Here is a 22,189-nt window from a genome sequence, read left to right as displayed (position 1 = left end):
GGAAGGGAAGAATAAGGTAAAAGCCCAGACCCTAAATGCAGAAGGACACAGAGGGACCTGTTAGGAAGGGAAGTGCCTTCAGCAAAACATTAGTTTGATTTCCTTGTGGAACTCTGTGCTCCTGGAAATGCTTAATATAGGTACTGAGTTAGCATGGCCAGCACCCTCGCCAACCCAAGGAGTCCAGGCTTGGTGGCCAGGGGTCAGCCCTGTCATTTGGGAGATATAGTCCCACTCAGGGAGGTATAGCCCACCATAGGGGGGTGCAGTCCACACTTCTTGTTTGGAACAAGCTGTTCCTCCTCCCTCTAAAGAGGGGCTTCGCGTAGAGCCACTGCTTGGGGGCCCATGGGCCGGTCCGAGTCAGTCTGGACAGGTGGACACAGGGGACCCCTTGGGTGTATCCCTCAGACCGACGGGGTGGCGACAGCCCTCTCGTACATGCGCTCCAAGATGCGGTGGATGCTGGCAAAGCCTGGCCGGTCAGCAGGCAGCTTACTCCAACAGAGGCGCATCAGGTTGTAGAGCTCCAGGGGACAATTATCTGGGCAGGAGAGGACATTCCCATCCCTCACATAGTAGATGACCTCCTCATGAGCCATCCCGTAGTAGGGCTGCATGCCATAGGAGAAGATCTCCCACAGCACCACCCCGTAGGCCCACACGTCAGACTCTGTGGTGTAGCGGTTGTAGAAAATGGACTCAGGGGGCATCCAGCGGATGGGGATGGCATCATTCTCATTCGCTTTGTAATAGTCGGCTGAATACATGTTCCTCGACAGACCAAAATCGGCAATTTTGACCACCATGTTCTCTCCCACCAGGCAGTTCCTGGTAGCTAAATCCCGGTGGACAAACTTGCGCTCAGAGAGGTATGCCATGCCAGCAGCCACCTGCTTGGCAATGCAGAGCTGGCTGGTGCAGCACAGTGCCAAGGGGTTGGGGAGGCGGATCCGTGCGTCCAGGCTACTGTGCACCAGGCTGCAGAGGTTGCGGGGCGAGCGGTCACGCAGGTACTCGTTGAGATCCCCGTAGGCCATGTACTCGAACAGCAGGCACATCGGTTTCCCAATAGCACACACACCTGGAAGAAGACAGATGCACCACGCAGGTCATTTGGGGAGCAAAGAGGGTTCTGTTGTGCAAAACCAAAAAAATCCAAAAATACTTACACAAAGGGGAGTGTTTCAAGAATGCATGAAGGGACAGAGAGAAAGGTGAAGCATGCAAATACCATCAAGTTCGCATGCATTCCTTTCTGCCTTTGAAGCTCCTTCACCAGGGATCTAATGCTGAGCTCTGTGGGAGATGCTAACAAGTCATGCAGTTGTCTGATTTGTCTGGACATCCCAGGAAAAAGTTACACTGCTGGAGCTATGTTTAATTAAGAGCCCAATCCCACTTAAGTTGGCATTAACAGAAGTATTGCCTCTTCCCAAGTGCAACTGGAAGGATGTATTTTCAGGAAGTAACCTTTGTAGTTCTAATTGCAGTATTTTTTAATTCTTTTGTTTGTTGTAATTACTGTTCTTATACTGACATGGATGTCCCCCATACTGCTACTGCTATTAGTGATATAGTTGTGTCCCACCACAACTGCTTCTGTGTTTTTCTTCTATTTTAAACAGCTCCAGCAAAAACTTTTTGTTGCAGAAATTCCTTTTGGCATGACAGATACTCAAAAATTAAAGAAAGACAAAGAAAAAACAGACATCAGAAAGGAGAGATTTGCCACATCTGGTTGATGCAGAAGCTAGTCCCACTTAAGGGCACATGCTTGGCCCTGCACCAGCTTCACTGGGGGCCAGCATCAGTACAGTACACTCCCATGAGTTTTACTGAGCACACAGTGATATGGCAAAAATATTTGCATGCCTGTTATTAAAATGCCAACCAGAAAAAGCCAGCACTTAAAATGTACATGTTTTGCTTTCTTAGGGCCATCATTTAGCAATTGGTGATCCAACTTATTGTGAAATCTGAAATTCTTGTTGATGACCTAACACTTGAATCTTTGAGGAAAAACAGATAGCTGTTCCCAGAGTGATAAAATCAGGATCTGACAAGCATGAGGAGTGTATGTGAGAGCTTTATCATCTAAGCTGTCTTCAACAACATGGCTGTTTTCCCCACACGTCCACAATGTGAAACTAGTTTGTTCCTGTACCTTTGCCCTTTCCTGACCTAAAATGTGTTGACAATAAACACAATGTTTATTTGAGTTTGGGGCATTTCCTGCTTTTCTTTTCTGTAGCCAAAGTATCAACTCAGCTTTCCCAAAACTAGGATTTATCTATTTCCAAATTTGCGGAGCTTCCTATTGAAATAAATTAAGACCTCAGCTGCCTGTTCACAGGGATCAGATCTGCATACAACAGCTTAGAGCAGGATTGCCAGGTGAAGGTGGTTAGCAACATCTACTTCAGCCAAAAACTAAAAATTTACTGAAATAAAATTTGGTTAACAGCTTTCACGGGAGAATGCCTTATTGGCCAAGCTGTGGCGTCAAGACTTCCAAAAAAACCCAATAAACTAGGGTTTCCTTTCAGCTGGGAAGGGAAGGAGAGACCATTTTTGTGGTTGGCTTTTTTTGTTTACTTGTTTCATTTTGTTTTTTTAATGCTGGTGAGTATTCAGACATCACAATAGTAAGTGGGACCCATAAAACTAACAAGACTTGTGTCTGGGTTTTTTAAGTACCCACAAAATAAATCACAGCTCCAGGAAGCTCGTGCCTTCCCTGTGAGACATCTGTGCCAATGTTATTAAACTGGAAGCAGAGCCAGGCAGCAAGACGGTCAACAGTATGCAGGACAAGGACAGTTTAGTACGATGCACCATCCTCTTAAGGCAACAGCATCCGACCTACATTTTGAGACTCGTTCTGGTGGACAATCTAGCAGAGCACACAGTGGCAGATAGCAAAGCTCACCTCTTTTGCAAGAGGCATTTTCTCTTGCAAAAGAAACCAGCATTTCCATTTGTGTTAGGTGCTGGTCATGCATATGTGTTCACCCCTGCACCCCAAACAGCCCCACAGCAGATTTGCAGAAGGTAGTACTCTGTACATGGGCAACTCATTCACATACCTAAAAGCTTGACGATATTCGGATTGTCAAACTCTGCCATGAGGGCTGCCTCCCTCTGAAAGTCAGCCTGCATGTCTGCAGAAGCTTCCTCCTTCAGCATTTTCACTGCCACCATTGTGAAAGGCTCATACGGCAGCAGCCCTGGGGCCCTGCAGGAAGAGGGAAGAAGGGAAAGCATCAGGGATGGATGCATGCACACCAAGTGTAGGGTTTGTTTCTGGTGCAAAAGAAGACACTGACAGAAAGAAAGAAAAGAAAAAGAAAACAAAAAAGATTGAAGGGTTGAAGGTCCCAGCACCAACTGAAGGAATATGAAAGACCATCATCACCTCATGGACATGTCTGCATTGCATAGTACAGAGACATACAATTTAGTTCAGGGGGGGGCTAAATCCAGTATTGCTTGTTTTGATCACTGCTCCTTCTGCTTACAGACTCATTAATATGACCGGTAAAGAGGTAGATGAATAACAGGTTGGTAATACCCTCTCCCTGCATTGGAGGTCACATCAGAAACTTCATGGAGGGCAGAATGGACTCTTCAGTGCTACCAGATAGCTTTCAGGGTGTAAAGACTGAACTTACCAGAGCTAAAAATAAACCTATTTTATATGAAAATATTGAAAGAGCCTCTTTTCACTGCATCTTGTCCCATACCTCACTAAATGGTGGCATTGGTACATCTGGCTACTAATAGGGTGAAAATTACAATTACAGTACATATGTTCATCTGTTTTTTTAAGGAAAATAGCCTTTTGCCGCTGTTCTCTGTATGTGTGTGTGCTTGTAAGTCACCAAGTTATAAACTCATTGGCTATTTTCAGCTGAATTTAACATGGTGGAGCTGAAGTCTGGGAAATAGTTATGCTCCTGCAAGTTTTGTGAAAACAGGTGACAGGACAGAAAGGACAAGGCATACATGTGCCCTGTCTGAAGAACAAGGTAATTCATGAATACACCTGTGTTAAGACACTGGTGAATCTTTAGCTAGAGCTTAGAGACACAAATCCATAGGAAACAGAGCTTCCTGATTTGGAGCAAACACAGTCTCATTTTGTTTTCTTATCCACAGGTCACTGCACCCTCAACAAGTTTAATTAGACGGGCTTGCCAAAGATTTAGGGGTAACTGTTGCCAAAGAAGAGTAACTTTCTGCTCTTCAAACATGCATCAAAGTTCAGATGTGCATTTTGTTGCCCCACCAGTTCTTCCCAGGGGTCCTGCAGTTAAAACACGTTCCTCACAGGTAGCCACCCAGAGCCAATAGAGAGCAGCGCCCATGTACATGTCGTGTTACTACACCAGCCAGACTGCCCTCCCCTAGCTCAAATGCCAGGCTGTTTTACTGCTCAGTAGCCCCAAGAGGAGGTTACAATTTCCAAAGCAAACTTCCAGTTTCCTTGTCATCTACTCCAGACATATGGCAGTTGCAACAGATGCACTTGGATGCTGTAAATGTCAAATGTCAGAAGATGGCAGGGTGCCCATTGAGAAAGGAATCTCACAGGTGGCCAGATCACAGCTGAGACACTTGGGCGAGGAGGTCTGGCACGCTGTAGCAGAGGAGCGGACTCCACACTTGTCTGCTACTGCCTCCATTACAGCAAAATACCTTCCTTTTTTTCCCCTGTGCTGGCAGTAAGTTTCCAATCTAGTAGGAGGGGAGAAGTACCAGCACCTACCAGCTGCTGTCTAATCTCAGCGCTCAAGAAAGTCAGCAGCAACAGCCTGAAGAAACCAGTAGAGCATTTAAAAGTAAAAAGAGGAGGGCCTTTATCTCTTCCAAACAGTGTCATTGTAGATTGCCACTCATCACTGGCTAGAAGACCTATTGCAGTGCCAAAGCAGGGGCAGGCACAGCTCTGTCTTGCACGCTTCGGAGAAAGAAGCTCACCCCAGGCTAAAGCCTGAAGTACACCCATCCATCTACTCTTCACTTAAATCCCGTAATGTAAACTAACCTAAATGTAACTTAAGTGAGATTAAGCTGCACACAGCAAGTAATTTCACCCTTGGTAATTCATCTGCTACTTCAGCCTATTTCTCAGCAGACCTGGGGAAATCACACTGATCTGGAACAGAGACAGACTGTTTGCAGTCTTGGCAGAGAGCTGTTGGAATTTGACCCCTTCAGTGCCCAAAAGACAGTCTTCGCACAAAGGGATAGGGGCACTCTGCAGGGGAGCAATGGGAAGCTTCTGAAACCAGGAGAATTCAGGTGGCAGGCCAGAACATGAAGTGTTTTCTAGAAAATAGGTAAATTTCTTCTAGAACTGGGAAGTATCAACAGAAATCACCTTGGGTTTCCTCTCTTGTTATTATATAAATGCTTAGGAGAAATGTCCACTGTTTACACATGGGATGGACAGCTGCTGTCCTCACCACCTTCACCATCGATGGCTTTGTGCAACACCGGTATTTGGCTTTTGGGAAGCTGCCATTCAAAGAACTAACCAGCAGTGCAATTAGAGATTTCACCCTCAGCCTACCTATAGAGAGTGCCTGACTTTAAGTTTCCAGTCAGGTTTTCTTTCCAGAGCAGTAACTGTGGAACTGAGGAGCAGCTTGAACCTGTATTTGAGATTGTGTCGTGTCCCCCATTTTCCTCAGCATCACAGCTGAGGTAACAAAATCTAACAGCTTCTGTTAGATTATTAAATGATGCAATTAACATCTACTAAGGCTGGTGGAGACCTACCTTTACCCCATCCTTTGGAGAAATTTATATGTGGGCAGGAGAGTGCTCTGAATTGGCAGGGGCTCATTTTGTTGTGTGTTTTTTTAGTTAACTTCCACACTATTTTTGAACTACATCTGAGACAGCAGGTCAAAGAAACACCCTTTGCACTTGGCAAGAATATAAGGAGTCTTCTGTCAGAGAAACTCCAACCTTAGGGACAGCCTTGTATCTTGCAGAGACGATGAGCTGTGCCTTCACAGTGGGGGTCTACTGGCCTGCTAGCAAAGACCCCACATCCATGAGTTTAGGCAACCCTGGGCTTCAGGCTCAGCCTGGACCATGCATCTCCAGCTCTTGGAGAAAAGTTGCATGCTGGTCTGCATTGAATCACACAGGGCTGGTGCTCAGTGGCATGTGGGGCCAGCATGGTCCTCCCAGGGGCAGAGGATCCTGAGTAGGCCATCACAACCCAGTCAGTACAGACCTGAGCCAGGTCCTGAATCTTGTTTTAAGGACATCTGTTAGGATAACTGGTTACTTCCTCATCCTTTCCAGTGTGAAGGTGCCCCCAGTGAATACAGCAGCCTTTCAGGAGAAGCTGCTAAATGATAGCCAGACGCTTCCTGTCCTAACATGTTGCTTGACCCAGGAGTGAGTAAACACTGAATCAGGACTCTGAGCAAGCCAACTGGCAAAGGCATCGCTGGCAGTGGGTGCAGAGCTGTGTTTACAGGAGAGGGAGAAACATGAGACAAGGAGAAGTAAGAGAGTTGCTAAACTTAGCTCGAGATGTCCATTTAACACACGTAGACAAGTACATTTTATCCATCTGAGACAGGAAGGCAATGATTTGAGTTGTGATAGCTTTAGTAACCTGGAGGGATGCACAGCTGGCGCTACTGGATCAGCAGTCTGCGTTGATCTGCCAGTGGTGCACAGAAATGCCAGTGGCTTATATGTTCCCTGGAAATATAAGGCCTTGGAGGGACTTTTGAGAGAGATATTAATAAAAATAAGGAAGCCCCTCAGAAGCAGTAATTCTGTGGCTCCTTCCCTGAGCCAAGGAGAGCAGGATTTTCTCAGGGTATGGTACTCTCCACTTTGCAAAAGCTGGCTAAGAAGATGTGTTGGTTTTGTGTGTGTGTGTGTGTCTTTTTATCCCAGTTTCCACTGACAATAGCAAAAAGGTTTAATTAAAAGAAATTGCAGCACTGAGGTGGATGAAATTCACATAAAAGGTCTCTATGCCGCTTTAACATTTGCTTAACCCGGTGCTTTAGTGACACTTGAATGCCCTTTGAGAGATCCTGCTCAATGTGCGTGAGAGTGTTTTGCAGCTCAGAAGGGTCTATGCAGCATTTAAATTATACTGGAACTCCCAGCAAAGTGCCGAAGAGGCACTGGGCAGGAAGACCACCTGCCCTGCTGGTGCATCCACAGTGTGGTGAAGACGCCCGCCACCCGAGCAGGAAGGAGATGCTCCACAGGGCATCCCAAGCGCTATGATGAGGCTGGGACAAGGGCTGCCCTGTCCCCCGCGCCAGCTGGTGTGCAATGCCCCGAGCACAGCTGTGGCACAGTTCCTACAGCTTTGTTCTTGTTTCAAGCTCAGATGTGTTTGACTTTGCCATCCAGGCTAACAATCAGTCATAGGCTAGGCATTTGTGATTTTCCCACTGCCCACCCTTCAAACTTTGTTATTTTTAACTCTCTCTGTATTAAAGAAATGCATGCCTGCGTTTCTTCCATTAGAAAAAATGCATCCCTTCATTAGAAAAAAAAAAAAATCAATCACCGCTATTGAAATTTTTTCCCTGCTCTAACACATTTAATCTGCACGTAACTCATTTCCTAGGGGATACATCAACAGCATAACTATAAACATGAAAATTATCTGCAATTATGACTGCTTTTTGCAAGTCCTTTGTCTTTGAAGTCAACGGGAGCACTTCCACCAGCCAGGTCTTGGCCTATGGTGGGACTCTGATACTCCCCTGGGTTTTTTGAGGTCATCATACACTACTCCAGATACAGCTACAAAATCAGTCACTTCCCCCTACTTGTTAACTGTAAAGGATAAAAAAAATCATCCTAAGTAAACATGGAACTGGACAGACTGTCCACTTTCTTTCAGGAATTTAGGGATGGGATTTTCTGAGGAGACCAGTACTGATCAAAGACAGTCCTGCAGAAATTACGGAATCTGTCAAGGCTAACAAGACACCTTCCATCCACCTCAGCCTAGTCAGGACTGGGTTCATCTCCAGGTTTTTCAATGAAATATTTTTCACATTTAAAGAAGTGCATGATCTCACTTCCCATAAGATTTAACAGAACTGGGATCTCATCTAATACCTTAAATTTAAAACAGGCAACAATGTCTGCAAATTCCAAGAATAAAAAATGAGTAACTAAAGAGGATACACACAAAAAAAAACAATTGGTGGCCTAAGTGGGTTGGGTTTTTAGGGGATTTTTGGTTTGCTTTGGTTTGGTTTTGCCACTGAATCAAATGGAAACTGGGTCAGGTCCTAGCTGTAGCATGACACATTGCCCTCTGTGGTAGTTACTGGCCAGTGTTGGCGTTATAATGGAGGACACCACACACTGACAATTCGTAAATACCGGGAAATGCAAGAATTTCACAATAGGTCACATGTCACAGGCCATACTCTTGGCAAAAACAGTGATGATAGATTTAGCTAAGCTTTTACACCAGATTTTGGTATGCGAGTAAGACATTACATCTACTACAGAGAACACGAGACTCATTTGTGACAAAACTTTAACAAATATCAACAGAAAGCAGTGGGCAACAGAAACAGTTATTCAAGCCTGAGTGTGCCATTTGGTACACATGCATATGATTTTGGTTTGAGTGAATGAATGAATGATTTCCAGTGCCCAGACAATTGGTTGCCTGATTTTTCCCAGGTACCTCCAGATAAAGAAAACTCACACACAGGCCACTTACCTTGCTTGGAAGACTCTCCCAAATGCTCCTTCCCCAATATCTCTCACGTATTCGATATTGTTCCTGGGATATTCAAGGCTGAGCAATTTTGGATTGAGAAGAAGGGGCATGCGCTGGTACATTGGATTGGGGTGCAGCCGGTCCAGGAGGAGTTCAGAGGGCAGAGTGGTGAGTGTCGGTGTCTCTGACTCTCTGAAATGACAGAGCAGTTTTTGGTCAGTGTGTTCATGGCCCCCAAACAGGACATAACTAGCTGCATCTCCTCCAGGAATGGTTTCTTCCATGACGGAAAAGGGAGGTGCAGCAGGGCTGTTGAAAGAACCTTGCAGCAAGATGTCATGCCATGTCCCCCAAACAGCCACCAGGCCACCTTCTGCTCCAGAGCTTGCACTAGGCTGCCACAGGCAAAAGGAGGGCTGCTCCCCTCCTGCCAGCTGTCTGCAGGACCATGCTGTCAGAAACAGGCAAGCCCACTTTCAAAGCAGCATTTGTTGCCTCAAATTAAGTTCCAAGGTTTACCTTTTTTTGTTTTTCCACTGCTTTCGCCGACGGCAGCAAACCAGGGTGACAATGCCAAGGATGACAACCAGGGCAAAGCTGGAGATGATCGAGATGATAACAGTCATGGAGTACGTAGGGGAAAAGGGAGGAGGAAGGGGGAGATTTGGAGTGTCTCCATTTGGTTTTCTTGTTCCTAGTGATAACGATGCTGTAATGCAAACAAAACCAGAAGGTTATGCCTCTGCTAGTTTATAGGGCTTTCTCTAAGGTATTTACAGAACCAGCTTGATGTCCTGGGAACTGCTGACATTACAGATACAACCATTTGAGTGCATGAGAGGACCACAGGGGAAGCCTGGTTTGCAGGAAGCAAAACCCATTTCTGCTTGCCAAATATGAGAACCCAGGATCTGGTAAAGACCAAGACACAGTTCCCCTTGAGTTGGAACACAATTTTCGTAAGGAATGTTTGCAAGAGCTACAGATGGGAGATTGCATCTGACGGTCTCAACAGTATTCAAATATAGTAATGTCTGCAGTGGGAAAGATCAATGGTCTACAATGTGGACCACAAAGTATCATGTGTCCTGAAAGGAATCTGCAGGGAGGAGTGTAAGACCAAGTAAGTACACAGTGATACTTTCCTGAAATATCCCCTTGCTTCCAACAATTTACATCTCAGTGTCTTTATGGAGCAAATATGGTAAACTAGTGTAAAATACATTTGGCTGTATTGTTAGGGAAAAAAAATAATAATAGGTTACCACCTGCTGAGTACTTTCTGAGACATTCTAGAAAATGCTAATCTGTACATGCAATGATTGAGAACATAAAGAAATTTAAACCATTCCTTTTAAGGCCAACTAAACTGATACTGACTTGTGTTCCCTTAAGTCCACAGCACCTCTGTTCTCCATGCAAGCAGCATTGTCTTATTTCCAAACACTGAGATCCAGAAACTGTGTATCTTGGAAGAAATATGTTTCAAAAATTGTTCTGTTCTTTCAACAAGAAATAACAGAACAAGTTAGTTTCAACATCACAGAACAAAGATATTTCCATCTTTTTCAGATTTAGTTTTAGTTAGAATCGTTTTTTATTATTGAAAAAAATTGCCAGAACCAAAATGACTTTGTAAAATAGCCCAAAACCCTACCTTCTCCTCAAAACACAATGTGGCAAAACCAATCTTCATAATACCACAAGAAATTTGATTTCATCCTTTGGCGTTAATATAATCTGCAGCAAGTGCTCAATTTGCCTGTCTTAATTTTCCCATCTTTAAGGTGCATGTTACACCTTCTGCTTAAAGATGCTGAGTGAATCTATGAGAAGAACCAGGACTGGCCAAATCAAGAAGACAGAACAGACTGTAGTGACCATGAGCACTCAGGATGCCAACACCTTGCATGGCCCCAAAACAACCACAGTGGCAGAAATCATAAATTACAGTTGCCTACCATCTCCACAAGGAGACACGCTGCAGTATTCCCAGGTCACGGATGGGTCTTTTGTGTAGCACCAGGGACGTTCGTTCTCACCTCCTGGATTGCGGCAGTAATTCTCAGCATCAGACAGCTCAGGGAAAACCTGAGGAGTCCTCCTGTGCAAGTGAGGAGTCTTGGGGGAGGAAGCAAATTGGATTAGTGTCGCGGCATAATTTTTCCTGCTGGTATCAGCAAAACAAACCAAACAAAACAAAGGAACAAAGAAAGGCAGAGGTAAAAGCCTTTCAGTAGCCTGCCAGAATGACAGAGAACGCATCTTGCCACGGGAAGGGGAACTTGTGGATTGAAATATGAAGAGGGTGTGAAACGCCAATGAACTCAAGAATGAAGGAAACCTGTCCCCTGCTCAGCCCTTGCACTGGGACTGGGCTGTCCAACTCTTGAAAACTCTTTGGAAAAACAGGTCTTGAGCATGGCTCTCCATTCAGTGGGTCTCACACTGATGCACACCTGATCACTCCACTTCTGGCAGGGAATGCCAGAGGCTGTGATGTTGGCCCAGCCCTGGTAAAACTGGCCATTGCCGCTGTAGCAAGTCCCTGGGGGGAGAAGAAAAAAAAGACATAGGGTCAAGTCATCTCGGACCATATCCTGCAGTGGGGACTTCCAAGAGTAAACTTCATGTCGTTACACAAGACCATGTGGCAATCAGCAACAGATCTGAAGCACATAAAAGGACCAGACAACTGCAGGTAGGGAACTGCTTAGCATCCTGTTCACACTTAAATGGATTTTGAGCTCAATACAGATAATCAAATCTTGTAAAACTCCAAAGAGGGAACTGAAGCTCTTTCAGAGTGAGAAAACAGGCCAGGCGCCTGCGATGGTTGCAGCGCTTCCATGCAGAACATGCAGAGCAGAACCACAGTGAAGCCACCCATGTTAAGCCAAGGCAGAAAGCCCATTGCAGCACTGGTTGCATGATTCCCAGCCTGTACTCTTACAGGGGCACTAACAGGAAGAAACCTGTGTTCCTGTGGTTGGTAGCAGAGGGCTGGGATTCATAAAGTCCCTCTTTCCTGCCTCTGTACACTGCTTGTCCTCTTAGACTGAATGTTTGGAAACAGCCTATGGTTTCCAACATATGTGGAAACCACACGCTGAAGGCAACTACAGATCTGAAGGAATAGTATCAGTATAATGTTCTTCATAATGAAGAACGTGTAGTTCACTTTCCATACACAAGACTTACTCCAGCTGTAGAAAAATTAAGGGCAAAATCTTGAAAGGATTTTTACTGCAGGAACATGTTCCCAAAACATAAATGTAGGCACCACCTGTCCTCATAGGACATGCATGCTGGCATAAACTATGAAGCAGGAAGACAGCAGAGGAGATGCAGCCTTACACACTTTAACTCATGCTAGCTAACCTTAAGTAAACTTTTCTGACCAGGGACTAACAATCTGGTTGATGGCATGCATTAGGGTCCACTGCATTATTAACCTTGTTAGATAAATTAACAAGACAGTGAACACTGATGTTATAATTTCGTTTTCTATTCTGTTCTTAAACTTGCAGCTCAGAAAAAGAAAACCAGGAGGAAACCTGACCTGTTTTAAAATAAAGATTTTTTTAAGCAAATCTTTTTCAGCTTCATGAAAGCTTTGTGTAAGTTTTGATCCAAGTTTGAGACAAAGGCTAAGTGTTTTAATTTAAAGTTGCAGATCCTCCTGTTTGTCCTGTAGGAGGATAGTAAATGTATCATCTAACTGCTCTTTTCTTCTTCCATCAGCCACTGCACTCAGGATTGCAGTTTTGGGTCTTTAATAGACCTTTGGCTTTCTGAACTTTCACCAGGCACCAGGTACTACACATGGGTAGGTAGAAACACCACTATGACAACGTATGCTCTAGGTGAGTGAGCTCAAACGCAGGATCAAGTTCCTGTAGCCCAATACATGCAAACACCTCAGTATAGGAATGGCCATGGACTTCACGAGCACACTTAACTCATCTCAAATGCAAAGTAAAATGCTCTAACTTGGACTTCTTTGACTGATATGTAAGTTACCAAGTTATGCCTCACATCTGCAACAAGCTAGCAGCCCCCACATGACCAGCACCTGTAGCTCTGCAGAAGCGTAAAATCTTGTTAAGCTGACCAGGAACATAGTTGCGTGTCTGAGCCCAGCATTTTAAATGTCTGGCATTCAAAGGCAAGGAGAGCAATGCCTAAAACCTGCCTCATGACTGATCCAGTAACCAATAAAAAAAATAAAAAAAAAACTTTTGCAGAGATCTGAAATAAACACCAGTGTGACACCTTAGGGGAGCAATGTGGAGAGCTTTAGGAGCAACAGCAGCACTAAGGAAACACCCCTGAGTCCTTGGTGGCCTGGAAAATGCAGATGCTCTCACAGATGGTCATGCTACAATGAGGACATGAAGGTGGTCCAACTGGGCTTTAATGAATAGCTTTGATGGGCGAGCTAGAAAACGGTTCCATTCATGCTCCCCAAACCTTTGTGCATGTAACACTGGCTCTTAAGTAAAAAGGAGGGTTAAATATCACTAAAATGTTGCTGTTATGTCTCCCTGATTCATGACTGAATAGTACGCATTTGTGCAATGTCATCCTGCAAAAATACTGTGAAAGCTGAACAAAAAGGTCAGACATTTACACAGGAGATAAGAGGCCACGTCCTGAACTTGCAAACATCCAAGGGGAGGCTGAAACCATCCTGTGAACACACCACTCATCTGTTGGCATCCCGCCCTCGTGCTCCTTTCCCCAGGGAGGGTATGGCTGCAGCTGCGGGCTGTAAGTGTTGGGCAGTGACACTGGAACATCCATGGGGTGCTAAAGCATTTGTCTCCCAGGTGTGCAGTACTGGGCACTGGGGGCTTAGGTGGCCAGGTGAAACCAAGGCCTTCCCATAAAAGAAAATGTCCCCAAATCCTCAATTTCACCTTTTTCAGTTTCTCTCTCTACGCAGAGGGTGCCTGCTGCTGCCAGATCTGCAGACCTCACCTGCTTGGAAGCATGGCACTGTTCTTCCTTTTTCCAACGAGACAAGTTCAGTGGCTGAGCTTTAAACTGCAGTTGCACGTCAGTTGGAAGAGCTGGATGTGCATGTTTCAGCTGTGACCGTCAGCAGGGTGGGAGGCCAAGAGAAGTCACAGCAGTGCTGCGGTGGATGGCTGGGTCCCACTGTTGGTCATGGGGGGGTCACGCAAGAAATTGTCAGATTTCAGAGAAGACTGGAGGAGAACGCTGGGACCTTTGAGGTAATTAGGTCTTGCAAGGCCAGCCTGACGTAGATAACCATATCAGTAACAGCATATAAGGCTGGGATGACCTCAGTAGTAGTATCCGAAATACTAAATATTGGTAAAGCAAAACTAGAAACAATGGGTAGAAAGAAAGGGTAACAGCTGGAGGGGAGCACCTAAAACCACCGTGCCTCTCTAATCACCTTCAACAGTTACGAGCCCACGTTCTCCCCAAGCCCTGAAGAGCTGGCAATGTGTTTCCCCATGCCTTGGACATGGAAGTTCAGGCATTAACTGGTAATAACCTGAATCCAGTCAGCCAGGACTAGAGCAAAACACAAAAATGTCATGCAAGCTGCATCTTCAACAAAGAATATCATGCCCACCTCTAGAAACATACAGCCTGGAGCAGTCTACTTACTGGTTATATTCTCCTTCTTAAAATCTGTAAAAAGACAAGATGTAAGGAGGGATTGTCCAGGATGTTGTACGACGGGGTGTTTTCTTAGGAGCACGCTATGGGAAAAAGTTCCCTCCCCGCAGTGTGCTTACACAGCTTGTTTCTTTGCAATGGCACGTGAATGGCAATTTTGCCATCACTAAGACTGATTTTGGCAATGAGGTTTTTATGACCCTCTCAATAAAGAGCCAGGCTTTATCTCCTTGAGGCATTTTTCCCACAGCCCGGTCGGACAAGACAGGCAAACAGCTGATGCAGCTGTCACAGTTCTATGCACAGGTGCTGACAGGATGGTACGCACCATCAGCCTTTACTTTAGTTGTAAATTATGGATCGTATCATTCCCCCTCTTCCCTCACCAAGAACACAGCTCTCCGGACAGTGAGCAGCATGTGCCACCTTACCGAAGAAAGGGATGCGGGTGCAGGCGCTGGGGTCCTGGTGCAGGCTGGGCAGCCTGTTGCATTCGGGAAGAGTGAGCAGCATCAGCCCCGGCTTGTAAATCCCCTTCTGAGAGTTTTCCTCCATTGAGAGCCATTCCTTAAAGCAGTAGAGATCCTTTACAGCAAGGCAATTCTCTCTACATTATTTTGCAAAAAACAGCGAAATACAGCAGTCAATGGCTTGATAACAACGGCTGCACTTAGCAGTGGTGTGCAGGGGTTATGCAGGCTGACAGAATCCATTAATGGGGCTACACTTCTTTAAGCCAGTCTGCCTGGCTCATAAACCATAAAGGAAACTCTGTATAAAAAGTAACAGCTTCCTTCAGGAAACCCACAAAGCTACATTTTTAATGAAGCAGGGTTATGCTCAAATCTCAACACACATTACAGTCTGTGACAAGATCGTTCCCATCTTTTCCTACAGATTTATGGCCATCTTCTACTAATAAACATCATGTCTGGGAGTTATCTTAGCATTTTTCAGTACATTCTAAAAATCTCACACGTCTGTAAATTGCACATTAAAGTGTCATCTATTAAAGACAGGAGGTGAGCTGCAATTCTTAATCTTCTTAAACTATGTATTGGCCTGTATTTTTAATCTCACAGAATCACCCATCTGATTTTCTTCTTTTCTCCACAAACACCTTTCAGCCCCTTTTTTATCTGTCAGCTGTCTGCAGCAAAACCTTTACCGTGCCTGGTAAAGGAAGAGACCTAACTATCTCCTACCTAGCATATTACCTCCATCCATGTGAAACACTCACAGATAAGAAGTGCTTTGGATGTTTAAATGTTCCTTAGATTAGAAATTCTTTGTGAAGAAGGTCAAGGCAGAAATATCTGCTCTAACACAAAAAAAAAAAAAAAAAAAAAAGTAGAAACTGTACCGTACTGGAAAGTTTGAGGGTTTGTTGCATAAGTCAATTAATTGGTGATTTGATTATTTATGTACTCATTCTGGAGAGCCTGACTTGCAAAACTAGCTTTGAGGTCACATGCAGAGATTACTTTTGCTGAGCTCGGCTTTTGTCAGTCCTTTGTGGATTCATATCCTTCCCGACCACCACACCTGATGATAGGTGTGGGTGAGGACACAATGATGCAGCAAGGTGCAGCTGGAGTCCGTGGCAAAGGGTTTAGCCAAATTCATCACCTGGTGGCTCGATGCAGTTTCTTTACTTACAGTCTGCCAACAGTTTTGGCGAGAGCAGGTGGCCACAAGTTTTGGTGATGACAACCAACAGTGCTAACCCTCTAAAGCACCTGAAGGACAGAGGCCATTAGGAATCCTACAAGGGCAGCAGCTTTTCTGCAACAGCAATGGATGCCCTTGAAGTCTGCTGGCTGAAGTTGTCGAAGCCCAGCTGCCATGTGCTTGGTTTTAACCAGGGCTAGTTTATTCCTTCCTCACTTCCATGAAAGCCAGAACGCAGCCAGATGGCAGAATTTGTCTTTTTTATGTTAAACAACATGTGGAACATGAATGACCTTCTGAAGAAAAGAAATGTTTAGCTAGGGAAATGAGAAAATCTTGCATTTGAAGCACTGGCTAACACTCGGGAGATCTGGACTGCGTCAGCTGCCTTCACCCCTGAAGCCTGAGCGTCCTTAATCAAGGCCCCTATTCAGTGTGCAACCACAAAATGCAAAAGACCATTCCTCTGCAATCCTGTCTGCTCCATCATTAAAGGTAGGTTATCCTCACCCACAAATCCACCCCAGGAGTGCAGTGAAGCAGCCAGAGGGAGGGATGGTCAGTCCCCTCAAGCTGGGTTCATACCATTGTTATAGCACTTAATCCTGAGCAGTGAGAGCTTGATGAGATCATATGCAAAGATTACTTCAGATTATTATTAGAAATTTTATGTCATGTAAGTGACAGATGGACAAAGAACAGTAGCAGCAGAAGAGGACAAGTGGGCCAGTGACATTTTAGGGACCACAAAGGACTGTTTGAAAGGAGGTGGGGACACAGAGACCAAACGAAAGTGAGACGTTTCCCAACATGAGACTGATCCGTGCAGCCTGGTCACTTCATATCAGCAGCAGTTAAAATAGAAATTGAGGGGTTTTCTCTTGATATCACAGAAGCAGCTAGTGGTAAAAGGCAGTTGTAATCAAGAATTATGAGACGAGACATCACTTTCCCTTAAAAACAGGAAAACTCTGATCTTAATCAAATTACATCTTCATTTACATGAAGTGAAATTTCTCCTATGTTGTTTTCTTCTGTTCCAGTTCATCTTGGTTTACCCCCTTATTATTTTTATAAAAGCTGTATTCCATCTCTTTGTCAGTTGTTATTCTTGCTAGCTAGCTTCCAAACCAAAATGAGCATAAAAAAATTACGCGGGGAGAGAAAAAATGGTGCAGAGAATAAATAACAAGAAAAAAACACATGGAAATATGTCAAGGGAAATATGTCCTCAAAAACTGGGAGAATTCTCCAGCCTCTGAGATAGTTAAAATCTTACTCATTAAGTATTTCAGCTGAAAACTAGTGTAGTCTAGCCAGTTTCTGAAGAGAGGTATAGAGTTGTCAGTAAAAAGCAGGTAAGATAATTGGAAAGTAACCAAGACCATGTGAAATGTGTTCAAGAGCCCCCAGAGGACTCAACTGTTCAGAAGTACGTATCAGATGTCTGAGTTATCAAAAGGAGTATTGGGTTAGGGCTTTGGAAGAACTGTTGTCCCACTGATGTGCTTTGGGAACAGGAAACAGGAAGGGTGCCATTCCAGGGCTCTTGTCATGGAGAGAGCTGCATTTAAATCTGCATTAAAATCACAGGGAAAAATCTTTAAAGGGAAAAAAAACATAGCATTGGCTCGTGGGTTTGAAGAAAGACGATGTCAGGAAAGTCCATTAAAATTTACACATATTTGCAAGTGCTGTGCCTGTTAGCTCAAGATGAAGTGCAAATTTTTCCTGATGTATATTACTTAAACTTCAGAAGTGCCCCAGAAGTGCAGGTTTTCAGTCGAATCACCATGAGTTCTGGTCCTGCAGGGCCACTCATGAGCAGGGCTAAATGAAGTGAGAGACAGATCTCACTGAAATGCCTCATGGAGCACTGTGCAAAATCCTTAGCTGCCAAATGTGCTGTGCATATGTGTCTCAGACATAAATACTGTCACACACCTTGAAAAGAGACAGAGAGAGCATGTATTAAAGGGCACAATGACACAGAGCAGAACAACAAGGTGGAAGGGAGGAGCGTGCCAGCAAAAAGAAAGTTTCAGTACTTGGCTGCATGATTATCTGTGGATACTTGCATATACACTTCTTTCGTGGGATATATGCCACTGCTGTGCTGGCAGAGGGATACTGAACAGCATAGACCAAACAGAGAAGACAAGGTATTGACAAACTTCGTACTGGGACTTTCCTCTGTGCCTTTGTTTTAGAGATATTAAAGGAGAAGCAGTCAGAAAGGTCCAGATTACAAAAACAACATGCTGCTAATTGTCCTAAAAAGCCCCTACATAACTGGAAAAATAATTGCCAGTAGACTACATCTGGCCCAAGTCCAGCTGGCAGCGTGCTTGCCATGTCTGCAGAGAAATCTTGTCTTGAGACACTAGAGTTGGGGCTGCTCTCCCGATGAACACAAATCTGAATAATCTGTTTTAAGACGTGGTTCAAAGAGAATAAGAGCAAAGTACTGCACTTAGGCAGGGGTGTCAGCTGCCCAAACATGAAATGGGTAATGGCCAGACAATAGTCTTACAGGGGCTGAAAACAGACATGAATCTGTTGTGGCCAACAGTTGTGTTCGGGAAAAAGAAAGCTTCACCCTGAGGCATCCACATGGGGCTGTCCTCTGCAAGGCACACCAAGCAATCGTTCTGTTAGAGTTAACATTGACAGAACCTGGGCTGGAGGCTATATATATTTAGCACTCCAGGAAAGATGAGGAGCAGAAGCTTCAGAGGCCGGAAAAGCAAGAGCTATGAGCAGAGCTTGGAAAAACCTGCCTTACTCTAGTCTGAGAAGATGGGGAAGACGTAAAATCTCACTGCAAAAAGGAAGGGAAGAAATATGTCTCTCTGGCCATGGTGGGAGGATAAGGAGCAATGAGGGAAAGGCTTCTCAGGAGGTTGCACGGGGAGAGAGCGGTGTCTCTGTCACTGGAACATGTTGCACAAACACCTGTCAGCAGTGGATTAGCTGTGGTGGGAGATGCTTTGGACTCCTCGGGGTCCCTGCCAGCCCTGCTTCAATCCACATTTCTCTGCATATGGGAGCATACAAGAGCCATATGGGAGGTTTGCTTTATCAGGTACAATTACACTGGCAGTGCCTCTGGTGTCATCTTTTTTTGTTTCATCTTCATCGTGGTGGGAAGGGCTGAATGATTAGTGTATCGCCTTGGCCAGATTTATTGCATGCACTGTAACCATATTTAGTCAAAATTCCAAACAAGCAATTACTTTTGATAGTAATAATGAGTACATATTGACCTAGTAAGATTTAACTGATAGCAATATGCTAATTATTTAAATCAATTATGTCATTCAAACGGATATTTCTTTTCAACACTGTCTGCTAAAAGCCTGATATAACACAGATGTCTGGGCCTGAAAGTCAGTCCATACGCTAGCAATGAGCACAGAGAGAGCTGGGTCAGGTCATCTTAGTGCGTACAGAGGGGAGAGCGAAGGGAAAACCCATCCAAACCTAGATGGCCCATTTTCACTCAGTGCTCCTGCAGGTCTAGACAGACCCTCACCACACCCCTTTTGCCTACACATCCCCACAAAATGAAAGTGAAAGAAGAGCATTTTTTTTTTTTAATTTACCTGCACACTGGTTTTGGAGCTGGCCCAGCTCCTGAGGGATTGCACTCCTGGAAGATGTAGTTACACAGCAGAGACTCAGCGGCCGGTTGGCAGAACGAACTCACCATTTTCAGTTCGGTCCAGGCAGTGTGCACAAGCAGCTCTTGGGTCTCCTCTGGGTCAGCATAGGAGGAGTTGAAAAAAACAAGAGCGTTCTTTGCCAAGATAGCGCTACACATCTCACCTCTGTACGTGCTGCAGTAGCCTGCATCACCCTTGTACAGCTTGCTGTTGAGGACAAGAGCATACACACACAGTAAGCTCACAGCCCTAAACACCTGCAGGAGCGGGATGCCTAAGCTCCGATTCTGAATAAAGTAGCATCTGTAAGCGTAACAAAGGGTGGAGGAGAGACTAGATGCTTATAAATACTAAAACCAGCTAATGCCATCCAGAAATGAAACTTCTGCAAGGAATCCTGGTGTGAGCACAGGGCTCTCCTGGTGTGAGCACAGGGCTCTCCTGGTGAGCTCCAGGGCTGAGGCTCTGGCCAAGGGTTGCTAGCATTCTACCTGGGCAAAAAGACTGAGCAATCGTGCATAACCGTGACCTAGCACAGCCCCTCGCCCTGCCCCCGGGTCCTAATTGAAAAATGTTTTGTTTTCCTGCTTCCCTGCAGTAGTGATCAGCCATGCTGCTTGCTGCACACCTGTGGTAACTCGGGATATTTTTCCTCTCCTGACTAGCAACAGTTTAATTTTGGATGGACTCAATTAGCAGGAGCCAGGTGAGTCCCACCCAACACATGCCAGGAAATTCTTCACAAGATCAGACCAGCCAAGCTCCTGCCTGCCCCTCCTCAGCTCCAGCACCCCTCCTGACCTGTCTTCCACACACATTTAGGTGGGAGACACAGGGAGAACTGCACAAGCCTCTGCAGTTTTCCTTCAGGTGCTTCCCTGCAAGGTCCATCCTTTCCTCTCTTCACCACACCTCCTACTTTGCAAACTCCTGCCACAAAGCATGGGGCCAGAGCTATGCTGGGGCAATAAAAAGCACAGCAGGGATGACTCTTTCGTGGGCCACTTATTTATCTTTCCCAGGTTTTTCGCATCTAGCAGGACACAGCTGTCATCCCTCCTTCCCTTCTTCCCCACAGCCATCAAAAGGGAGCAGCAGGGTGAGGGCACGCACAGGTCGGCCGTGTCCCCAGCAGCTCCCATGGCCGCCCCACAGCAGCAGGGTCTGTGGCGAGGATGTGCCATCCACTGAGGCAGGCTGTGGGATGCGGTGCCCTTGGTAAGGGGGGGAGACCTGGGAAAACAGCCTCCCTCGCCTGCGTGCAGGGGGCGGCTGCATGGGGAGGGGAGGAGGGCTGGGTGCAGCTGTCCCCACTGCTCATTCGGCCAGTTTAACGGGGGTCAGGGAGTTCAATTCACAACACGCCAACCATTTGGAGTAGCCAGCCGGGCTATTTCTATCTTTGCCTTTTATTTCTTTCCCCTGTCTAAATAATCGTCCATTGTCAACCCTGGGGGTTCTTGCCATTTGTCTTCGGAAAGTTGGAGGTACATGGACAAGTGATTATACAAATTTCAGCTTTTCAGATGCTGCTCTCTGCCGATGATGCTCTCTGGCCCTGGTTTAGCTGCACTACTTGGAGTTCCATGTCTTTTTTTTTTTTTTTAATTATTACTTTTTCCTATATATCATATTGGATAAAAAATATAGGAAGGCACTGATTCCTTGAGGTAGTACCAAAACTGCAGTGAAGGTGTGACACCCTGCATCACCCCAGGCTCCAGGGACAACCCTGCATGTGACACGGGCACTCCTCGGCATCCTGCAATGGTCCCACAGCCCCTGACACCTCCCTGGCACAAAGCAGGTTTCCCCACAGCACCGTACTGCCCCCAGCACCCTGCTAGAGCCGTCCTTGGTGTGGAAGGGGTCAAGTTATTCACATTGCCCATTGTGCCTAATCTGAAAGGTACATCCTTCCTGTGTTCCAAAAGGCAAAAGAAGGCACAGGCATGCATGGGGCAGCTGTGCTGTCCATTTCAGTGGGCTGCAGAAGCAGCCTGACAAGAGCCACCAGCACTAATACTGTGTTTCCTTGCTTTTTTAGACCCTGCAGGGAGGCACGGACCAGGCTGTGATGGAGAGGCAGCTGCATGTTTCTCACAACACCTTGTCACAGAAAGGGAATTTTGTGTGGCAAATGTGGAGAACAACTGGAGGACAGAAGGGCTGAGTATTTTATCACTGTTCACATGTCTGTCACACCTACACGCGTGCAGGTGTAAGGCGTAAGTCTGCCATCATCATCGGGTGGTCACTAAATCACTTACAAACTTGCCAAATCAATCTTGCAAGCCCCTGTGAGGGAGGCAAGTGCCTTGGCAGGGAGCCTGTGTCAGCAGAGTGGCAAAGCCATTTGCTCAGGCTTTCTCAGGCTCTGCTCTTTGCTCTGTGGGCTTAGTAGCTACCAGCCTTCCTCACAGGCTAACCCTCTCATTTTCTTTCCAGACTG

The 22,189-nt window shown here is 45.6% G+C and overlaps 1 protein-coding gene across 1 annotated transcript in view; it reads right to left on the bottom strand.

Moving 5' to 3' along the window:
• Positions 1–407: 407 nt before the first annotated feature.
• MUSK (muscle associated receptor tyrosine kinase) overlaps positions 408–22,189 on the bottom strand; it is a gene marked incomplete at both ends in the record, with an annotated part of 53,435 nt that continues 31,653 nt past the window's right edge. The window contains 9 exons of the mRNA XM_082497137.1: positions 408–1,084; positions 3,090–3,238; positions 8,744–8,935; positions 9,263–9,452; positions 10,705–10,864; positions 11,203–11,291; positions 14,390–14,413; positions 14,833–15,008; positions 19,678–19,944. Of these exons, the coding sequence (XP_082353263.1) occupies positions 408–1,084; positions 3,090–3,238; positions 8,744–8,935; positions 9,263–9,452; positions 10,705–10,864; positions 11,203–11,291; positions 14,390–14,413; positions 14,833–15,008; positions 19,678–19,944 (1,924 nt within the window). The remainder of the gene's footprint in view (positions 1,085–3,089; positions 3,239–8,743; positions 8,936–9,262; positions 9,453–10,704; positions 10,865–11,202; positions 11,292–14,389; positions 14,414–14,832; positions 15,009–19,677; positions 19,945–22,189) is intronic.

The sequence above is a fragment of the Vanellus vanellus genome (assembly GCF_965231255.1).
Source record: "Vanellus vanellus genome assembly, chromosome: Z".
NCBI lineage: Eukaryota > Metazoa > Chordata > Aves > Charadriiformes > Charadriidae > Vanellus > Vanellus vanellus.
Note: the sequence above shows the minus strand (reverse complement) of the source record. Positions and strands in the feature narration are given on the sequence as shown.